The following is a 9,904-nucleotide window of genomic DNA, read 5'->3' on the forward strand; positions in this document are numbered from 1 at the left end:
ATGAGTACGGACGCAGAGATGGCCTATTATGGCAAGGCTGCAATTTACCTCCGTAAGCCAGAAAAGGAGAGGATTGAGTCCCAGAGCGCGCCCTTTGATGCCAAGAGTGCTGCATATGTGGCTGATGCTAAGGAGCTGTACGTCAAGTGTACCATCCTTAAGAGGGATGGTGGCAAAGTCACTGTTAAAGTCTTGGCTACAGAGGAGGTAGGCTGCTATTAATTTATTGCCATGCAGAATTTTTTTTTGCAATGATTCCAAATGTCACCATTTTTTTGTGCCATTTTTAGGAGAGGACAGTCAAAGAGGATGATGTCACACCCATGAATCCTCCCAAGTACGACAAAATTGAAGACATGGCCATGATGACCCATCTCAATGAAGCCTCTGTGTTGTATAACCTCAAAGAGCGTTATGCAGCATGGATGATCTACGTAAGATATTTTACCAACTAAATAAAGTAAAATAATACTCAACAATATCACAGATCATATTAATGATCATCTGTGAATGATTTCCTTCAGACCTACTCCGGGCTGTTCTGTGCCACTGTAAACCCGTACAAGTGGCTCCCAGTGTACGATCAGGAGGTTGTCAATGCCTACAGAGGCAAGAAGCGTATGGAGGCTCCACCCCACATCTTCTCTGTCTCTGACAATGCCATCCAGAACATGCTTACTGGTATGTATAAGCAAATCTGGCAAAAATAAATGTAATGATGTATGGTTGAAATGTCTGAAAAATGTAATGTAACTTCAATTGATTTATTTTGCAGATCGACAGAATCAGTCTGTCTTGATCACGTAAGTTTATACCTGTTGATGTTTAGTTGGATGAATTAAATTTACAAGTAAAAAATTACCTCACAAAAATCTCACGAGGAATCAGACAATGTAAAAAAGTCGATATTGCCTCCTTTTCATACCCAGTGGAGAATCCGGTGCTGGAAAGACTGTGAACACCAAGCGTGTCATCCAGTACTTTGCTACCATCTCAGTGAGTAGTGACAAGAAGAAGGACCAAGCTCCTGGAAAGATTCAGGTATGCTTCAAAAAACATAAAATCAGTACACTATATATAGAAAAAACACAAAGGATGTAGGAGGCCCTGGGAACTGAGTATCAATGCTGGAACTTTCATCATAGGGGTCACTGGAGGACCAGATTATTGCAGCCAATCCTCTGCTGGAGGCCTACGGTAATGCCAAAACTGTGAGAAATGACAACTCATCTCGTTTCGTAAGTAAGAATTTAGTGTGTCAAACAAATGCAATGACATACTTGATCTTTGACAAAAACTGAAAAGAGGCTTTTCTAAACAGGGTAAATTCATCAGAATCCATTTCGGTGCAACTGGTAAACTGGCCAGTGCTGACATTGAGACGTGTAAGTATCTTGTACCCAAATAACACAGAATTAACTCTCATTATGGGGGGAATAGGTTTTGATCTAGTAATGTGAATCAAAACTTTATACTATTATTTTAAAATCTTGAAGATCTGCTCGAGAAGTCCCGAGTGACATTCCAGCTTCCCGATGAGAGAGGCTATCACATCTTCTACCAGATGATGACCAACCACAAACCTGACATTGTTGGTAAGATGGTTTAGTAGTGTGAAATAAATGTTGCAGTAAGATGTATTGTTATATAGGGTTGCCTTTAACTTATCATTCAGGATATTGAAGTAGAAAAATAACAAATTAAGGTTTCGATAGTTGTCACTCAAGTTTAAATTTGAATCATTAAATGACCATATTCTATTTCCTGCAGAAATGACCCTCATCACCACCAACCCCTACGACTTCCCCATGTGCAGTCAGGGTCAGATCACTGTGGCCAGCATTGATGACAAAGAGGAGCTGGATGCTACTGATGTGAGCCAATGTTTACAACTACCCTAGGTAGCTATTTTAACATGCAGGGATTAACCAGGACTTTGGGCCGATCAGACAACTCGGAGGGCTTTAACTCAGTGTTACAGCCTGCGGACTCTACTCGGTGTCCGCAGGCTGTCACTCGGTGACTACTGAATGGTTGCAGCCCGAGCTCAGTGCGCTCTGCTCTGTCCACGTACAGCAGATTCAAGAACGCTCTGTACGTTACAAACCAAGGTAGACTTAAAAGAGACTCTTTGAATGTTCTTGGAATTTGATTTCATATTGTATACTTTGTTTTCCTACAGGATGCTATTGATATTTTGGGTTTCAATGGTGAGGAGAAGGTGGCCATCTACAAGTTTACTGGTGCTGTGCTTCACCACGGTAACATGAAGTTCAAGCAGAAGCAGCGTGAGGAGCAGGCTGAGCCTGATGGCAATGAGGGTGAGTTGAAAATGTTTTAAAACAACCACTGACATTTCCAAAGTCCAGGTTTGCTGTAAATAAATGTATTCACTATCTGTACAAAAGTCTCATCATTCTTTCTTTCATTTAAAAAAATGCAGAGGCCGACAAAATTGCCTACCTGCTTGGTCTCAACTCTGCTGATATGCTCAAGGGTTTGTGCTACCCCAGAGTGAAGGTCGGCAATGAGTTTGTCACTAAGGGACAGACAGTACCTCAGGTATGTTAATACCATGGAATAATTATCAAAACATAATTGTAATAGTAGTAATTTGTATGTTTATCTAATCTTCAACCACGCTCTAGGTGTACAACTCAGTGAGTGCTCTGGGCAAGTCTATCTATGAGAGGATGTTCTTGTGGATGGTCATCCGTATCAACCAGATGCTGGACACCAAGCAAGCAAGATCATCCTATATTGGTGTGCTGGATATTGCTGGATTTGAGATCTTTGATGTAAGATTGGATCAATTGGAACAATTTCCCCGGCTAAAAGCAATGTCTATGTTGAAGAACATTTGCTAAACTAATGTTTTCTATCAGTACAACAGTATGGAGCAGCTGTGCATCAACTTCACCAATGAGAAACTGCAACAGTTCTTCAACCACCACATGTTCGTCCTGGAGCAAGAGGAGTACAAGAAGGAGGGTATCATCTGGGAGTTCATTGACTTCGGAATGGACTTGGCTGCCTGCATTGAGCTTATTGAAAAGGTAAACATCATTATATAACTAAATATCACAATTGTAAGTCTGATTCAAAAACATCTTAACATAATGTTTCCTGATATTTCTTTCTAAATAGCCAATGGGCATCTTCTCCATCCTTGAAGAGGAGTGCATGTTCCCTAAAGCCTCAGACACTTCCTTCAAGAACAAGTTGTATGAACAGCATCTTGGCAAAAACAAAGCATTTGAGAAGCCCAAGCCTGCAAAGGGCAAGGCTGACGCTGACTTTGCCATGGTGCATTATGCTGGTACCGTGGCCTACAGTGTCACTGGCTGGCTGGACAAGAATAAGGATCCCCTGAACGATTCTGTCATTCAGCTGTACCAAAAATCCTCAAACAAACTGCTGCCTGTCCTGTACCCACCTGTAGTTGAAGGTACATATTCATATGTAACCATAGTTTATAACTGTTCCTCCATTATATTATAATACCCATTTATTTTGAAGCCATTTATTGCCTGTATGTTATAAACAAAAACGGGAACATTTTTACTAATTACCAATAATCTAAAAAACAGAGGTCGGGGGTGCAAAGAAGGGAGGCAAGAAAAAGGGTGGCTCCATGCAGACTGTGTCTTCACAATTCAGGGTAAGGGTAAACAAGCAAATAAATGTACAAATACATGTAATTTGATACCATATTTACAATGTATTCTCTGAATTTGTTCTTTATCAGTTAATTTGTATATATTTCATATTTTATTCTGTGATGTGTCTTAAGGAGAACTTGGGCAAACTGATGACAAACTTGAGGAGCACCCATCCTCACTTTGTGCGTTGTCTCATTCCCAATGAGTCAAAAGTTCCAGGTAACATTTCTTTAAATAAAATCTACATGACAGGTTGGTGTTGTAGTAGGATATAGCAAAATGAATGTCATATTTTAAAAGTCTGAAATCAACGACACTTCACAGGAATGATGGAGAACCACCTGGTTATCCACCAGCTGAGGTGTAACGGTGTGCTGGAGGGCATCAGAATCTGCAGAAAGGGCTTCCCCAGCAGAATCCTCTATGCTGACTTCAAGCAGAGGTATAAACGCTTTGACAGAACAATTATATAGTCACGATTATACAATAAATTTATTTATATATTTAAAACTTGTTTACATACACCTTTCTTTTAAACACTTAACATTGCACTCCAACAGATACAAAGTACTGAATGCAAGTGTCATTCCGGAGGGACAGTTCATTGACAACAAGAAGGCTTCTGAGAAGCTGCTTGGGTCCATTGATGTACCTCACGACGAGTACAAATTTGGACACACCAAGGTATGTTCATTGTTGTCAAAAAGTATTTATGTAATTGATTTAAAGATGCTCTCTGACTAGATGTTTTTCTTACCTTAAGGTGTTCTTCAAAGCTGGTCTTCTGGGTACTCTTGAGGAGTTGCGAGATGAGAAGCTGGCATCTTTGGTCGGAATGATTCAGGCTCTCTGTCGCGCTTACCTCATGAGGAAGGAGTATGTGAAGATGACAGCTACAAGGTATGTTTCAAGAGATTGATACATGAGAAGATATGCTATTTTTTAAAATAAAAAATTGTGTATTAAATTGACTGCCTTTTCACCACAGGGAAGCTGTTTACACTATTCAGTACAACATCCGCTCATTCATGAATGTCAAAACCTGGCCATGGATGAAGGTGTACTACAAGATCAAGCCTCTTCTGAAGAGTGCTGAAACTGAGAAGGAGCTCTCTGCGATGAAGGAGAACTATGAGAAGATGAAGACAGACCTGGCCACTGCCCTGGCAAAGAAGAAGGAACTTGAGGAGAAAATGGTTGCTCTACTGCAAGAGAAGAATGATCTTGCACTGCAAGTGGCCTCTGTAAGTAAAAACATTTCTTTGTCTCAACATACACACACAATGAGATATATGTGTGTGATATGACTGACATGACAACACATTTTAAACAGGAAGGAGATAATCTGAATGATGCTGAAGAGAGGTGTGAGGGACTCATCAAGAGTAAGATCCAGCTGGAGGCCAAACTCAAGGAGACAACTGAGAGACTGGAAGATGAAGAGGAAATGAATGCTGAGCTGACTGCCAAGAAGAGGAAACTGGAGGATGAATGCTCTGAGCTCAAGAAGGACATTGATGACCTTGAGCTTACCTTGGCCAAAGTGGAGAAGGAGAAGCATGCCACTGAGAACAAGGTTTGTCAAGATTATTTGAAAGGAGATAAAATGAGATAAAATACAAATAAGCATTTATTACACATCACTTTGTTTCATTTAGGTGAAGAACCTGACTGAGGAGATGGCCTCTCAGGATGAGAGTGTTGCTAAGTTGACAAAGGAGAAGAAAGCCCTCCAAGAGGCACACCAGCAAACCCTTGATGACCTGCAGGCAGAGGAAGACAAAGTCAACACTCTGACCAAGGCCAAGACCAAGCTTGAACAGCAAGTGGATGATGTGAGAAAAGCTCATGGAAACTTTCAATTAATATTAGTAATGGAGTTGAGTGAATATTCAATATTACATTTCATTGTTCTTAATTATTTTCAATTATTGACTTCCAGCTTGAAGGTTCTCTGGAGCAAGAGAAGAAGCTCCGGATGGACCTTGAGAGATCCAAGAGAAAGCTTGAGGGTGATCTGAAACTGGCACAGGAATCCATCATGGATCTTGAGAACGACAAACAGCAGTCTGACGAGAAAATCAAAAAGTAATGTCATCAAAAATATCATGCTTTGCTTTTGAAGATCCATACGTTCATATGTATATGATTTGTATTGTATTAAGTTATGTGGTATTGTTTCATCATCAGGAAGGACTTTGAGACCAGTCAGCTTCTTAGCAAGATTGAGGATGAGCAGTCCCTTGGAGCTCAGCTTCAGAAGAAGATCAAGGAGCTTCAAGTAAGACAATTTATATGACAATCCCACATAAACGTTCCATAAATAATGGTATATTATTACAAAATATGATGTGTTACTAACTTATTAGGCCCGTATTGAAGAGCTGGAGGAAGAGATTGAGGCTGAGCGTGCTGCCCGTGCCAAGGTTGAGAAGCAGAGAGCTGATCTCTCCAGAGAACTGGAAGAGATCAGTGAGAGGCTTGAGGAGGCTGGTGGAGCCACTGCTGCTCAGATTGAGATGAACAAGAAGCGTGAGGCTGAGTTCCAGAAGCTGCGTCGTGACCTTGAGGAGTCCACCCTGCAGCATGAAGCCACTGCTGCTGCTCTGCGTAAGAAGCAGGCTGACAGTGTAGCAGAGCTGGGAGAGCAGATTGACAACCTCCAGCGTGTCAAGCAGAAGCTTGAGAAGGAGAAGAGCGAGTACAAGATGGAGATTGATGACCTCTCCAGCAACATGGAAGCAGTTGCTAAGGCCAAGGTGAAATATGTTTTCGATACGATAATGTTTTAAATACAAATACAATAAATAAAATGCAATAATATAGTTAATAACGTATAATCATATATTATATAAAAATAATTGTGACAAACCACTTTTGTTAAATGCTAATTTAATCATCAGGGAAATCTGGAGAAGATTTGCCGTACCCTTGAGGACCAACTCAGTGAAATCAAGGCTAAGAGTGATGAGAACAGTCGGCAGATAAATGACATCAGTGCTCAGAGAGCAAGACTACTGACAGAAAACGGTACGTAATTTCCGTCCAACTTCCTTTAGTATATAAAATAATTAAAAAATAACCCTATACATTCGAATATATAACCCCAAATATAGCAAATAAACCGTATTTAAGGATGTGGCATATATGTGTTCTTGATGTCTTTGCATAAACATGTATGTCATGACACAGGTGAGTTTGGTCGTCTGCTTGAAGAGAAAGAGGGTCTCGTCTCCCAGCTTACCAGAGGCAAGCAGGCCTTTACTCAGCAGATTGAGGAGCTGAAGAGGCTCAATGAGGAGGAAGTCAAGGTATACATTCAACTCATCATAATTCTCAGACTAAATTCTTTTAATATTTTGCGGAAGGTTCTAAATTGTTCCCCTTTGCAGGCCAAGAATGCTCTTGCTCATGGTGTGCAATCAGCCCGCCATGACTGTGACCTTCTGAGGGAGCAGTTTGAGGAGGAGCAGGAGGCCAAGGCTGAGCTGCAGCGTGGAATGTCCAAGGCCAACGGTGAGGTGGCTCAGTGGAGGACCAAGTATGAAACTGATGCTATCCAGCGCACTGAGGAGCTTGAGGAGTCCAAGTGAGTCAAATACTTAATATCTTAGCTAAAGTACATATTTTATGTTTTGAATGTCCACAAAGTAAACCATGTGATACTTTAACAGGAAAAAGCTTGCCCAGCGCCTTCAGGAGGCTGAGGAACAGATTGAGGCTGTGAACTCAAAGTGTGCCTCTTTGGAGAAGACCAAACAGAGACTCCAGGGTGAGGTGGAGGATCTCATGATTGATGTGGAGAGGGCCAATGGACTGGCTGCCAACCTTGACAAGAAGCAGAGGAACTTTGACAAGGTGTGTTGTCATTCATTGAGATGGCAGTTTAAACTGTATTATTCTATGATTATTCTTCAAGTGATTAACATGTACCGCTTTATTAACAATATTGTGCAGGTTTTGGCTGACTGGAAACAGAAATATGAGGAGGGCCAGGCAGAGCTTGAAGGAACTCAAAAAGAGGCTCGTTCTCTCAGCACTGAGCTTTTCAAGATGAAGAACTCCTATGAAGAAGCTCTGGATCAGCTGGAGACCCTGAAGCGCGAAAACAAGAACCTGCAACGTGAGTTAAACTGTTCATTTTGGCAGCAATGTTTCCAAGATTACTATATATGTAACTTTAATGGAATTGATCACAACAAAAATATGTAACCCTCGCAACAGAGGAGATTTCGGACCTGACTGAACAAATTGGTGAGACTGGAAAGAGCATCCATGAGCTGGAGAAATCCAAGAAGCAAGTGGAGACAGAGAAAAGTGAGATCCAGACAGCCCTTGAGGAAGCTGAGGTGATTCTAATAAAAATAGAAATAAATTGGGACATACCTTTGTTATTATGAAATTGAATATGTCATGAATATGCCAACATTGGTTTATAATTTAGGGTACTCTGGAGCATGAAGAGTCCAAGATTCTGCGTGTCCAGCTGGAGCTCAACCAGATAAAGGGTGAGGTTGACAGAAAGCTGGCTGAGAAGGATGAAGAGATGGAACAGATCAAGAGGAACAGCCTGAGGATCACTGACTCCATGCAGAGCACACTGGACTCTGAGGTCAGGAGCAGGAATGATGCCCTGAGAATCAAAAAGAAGATGGAGGGAGACCTGAATGAGATGGAGATCCAGCTGAGCCATGCCAACCGCCAGGCTTCTGAGGCTCAGAAGCAGCTGAGGAATGTTCAAGGACAACTGAAGGTATTACCCAAACTAGTGTCCAGGACATAATATATGGACATTTGTTTCCTGTTGTGACATATTCCATGGTGTTTTCATGTTCATTTTAGGATGCACAACTGCATCTTGATGATGCTGTCAGAGGAGGTGAAGACCTGAAGGAGCAGGCTGCAATGGTGGACCGTAGGAATGGTCTCATGGTGGCTGAAATTGAGGAGCTGAGGGCAGCTCTGGAACAGACAGAGAGAGGCCGCAAAGTGGCTGAGCAAGAGCTCATTGATGCCAGTGAGCGCGTTGGACTTCTGCACTCTCAGGTGAACAAACAAACAAATATTCTTCCAAGAAATGCCCGCATGTTTCCTAAAATATTTAGCAAGATTATACGTCTGTCATTAAGATTGCAAACATTTACATTCATTTTTAGAATACAAGTCTTCTGAACACAAAGAAGAAGCTTGAGACTGACCTGGTCCAAGTCCAGGGTGAGGTTGACGACATCGTCCAGGAAGCCAGGAATGCTGAAGAGAAGGCCAAGAAGGCCATCACTGATGTAGGCTTGCTATTATTTGTCAATTCATTGATTTGGACATTGCTTGAACTCTCATTTAATATGTTATATTTCATATTAGGCTGCAATGATGGCTGAGGAGCTGAAGAAAGAGCAGGATACTAGCTCTCACCTGGAGAGGATGAAGAAGAACCTGGAGGTCACAGTGAAAGACCTGCAGCACCGCCTGGATGAGGCTGAGAACCTGGCCATGAAGGGTGGCAAGAAGCAGCTCCAGAAACTGGAGTCCAGAGTAAGATACTGGAACACATGGTTGTATTCACAATTCCAGCATAATAAGTATATTTATTGAAAATATTTGATTTCTTAAGGTGCGTGAGCTGGAAACAGAGGTTGAAGGTGAACAGAGACGTGGAGTAGATGCTGTTAAGGGTGTCCGGAAATATGAGAGGAGAGTGAAGGAACTCACCTACCAGGTATGCCAGTTTATATTGAAAATAACCTATAAATCAATGAACGTCATAAAAGATTTCAGTCAAGAGTCTGGAGCATAACCATTTGCATTACTTTAGACTGAAGAGGATAAGAAGAATGGTGCTAGACTCCAGGACCTTGTTGATAAGCTGCAGCTGAAGGTGAAGGCTTACAAGAGGCAGGCTGAGGAAGCGGTAAGTAGAAACAACATAACCTAATCAGGTTATTGCATACATTTTGGGACTTCTTATTTAAACAACATTTGAATGTTCCTACAGGAGGAGCAGGCCAACTCTTACCTGTCCAAGTGCAGGAAGGTTCAACATGAGCTGGAGGAGGCTGAGGAACGTGCTGACATCGCTGAGACTCAGGTCAACAAGCTGAGGTCTAAGAGCCGTGATGGCGGCAAGGTAAGTTCATCACTCTACTAGCCCATTGACTCAGAAGAAATTAAATGCAAACAAAAATCTTGGTTGTTTAATGTCTTACTTTTGTTTTCTTCCCCAGGGAAAGGAGGCAGCTGAATAA

At 41.7% G+C, this 9,904-nt stretch overlaps 1 protein-coding gene across 3 annotated transcripts; it reads left to right on the plus strand.

Moving 5' to 3' along the window:
* On the plus strand, nt 1-9,904 carry LOC307074681 (myosin heavy chain, fast skeletal muscle-like; the record flags this gene model as incomplete). Of its 3 annotated transcripts, none has more annotated exons than XM_079734941.1 (39): nt 1-207; nt 291-434; nt 525-681; nt 776-803; nt 930-1,041; nt 1,146-1,238; nt 1,322-1,385; nt 1,497-1,595; nt 1,771-1,874; nt 2,183-2,321; nt 2,444-2,562; nt 2,649-2,798; nt 2,886-3,056; nt 3,148-3,448; nt 3,591-3,661; nt 3,794-3,881; nt 3,987-4,104; nt 4,223-4,346; nt 4,426-4,562; nt 4,651-4,906; nt 4,996-5,238; nt 5,321-5,497; nt 5,605-5,750; nt 5,853-5,943; nt 6,032-6,421; nt 6,566-6,692; nt 6,855-6,973; nt 7,055-7,251; nt 7,337-7,520; nt 7,620-7,785; nt 7,887-8,011; nt 8,107-8,415; nt 8,505-8,708; nt 8,819-8,944; nt 9,024-9,194; nt 9,274-9,378; nt 9,475-9,570; nt 9,655-9,786; nt 9,884-9,904. In XM_079734941.1, the coding sequence occupies 39 exons, from the start codon at nt 1-3 to the stop codon at nt 9,902-9,904; spliced, it is 5,811 nt and encodes a 1,936-aa protein (XP_079591067.1). The 3 variants fall into 3 exon arrangements, with proteins under 3 accessions (XP_079591067.1, XP_079591069.1, XP_079591068.1); XM_079734943.1 differs by having other exon boundaries at nt 930-1,035; XM_079734942.1 differs by having other exon boundaries at nt 294-434.

The sequence above is a fragment of the Pollachius pollachius genome (assembly GCF_949987615.1).
Source record: "Pollachius pollachius genome assembly, chromosome: 4".
Taxonomy (NCBI): domain Eukaryota; kingdom Metazoa; phylum Chordata; class Actinopteri; order Gadiformes; family Gadidae; genus Pollachius; species Pollachius pollachius.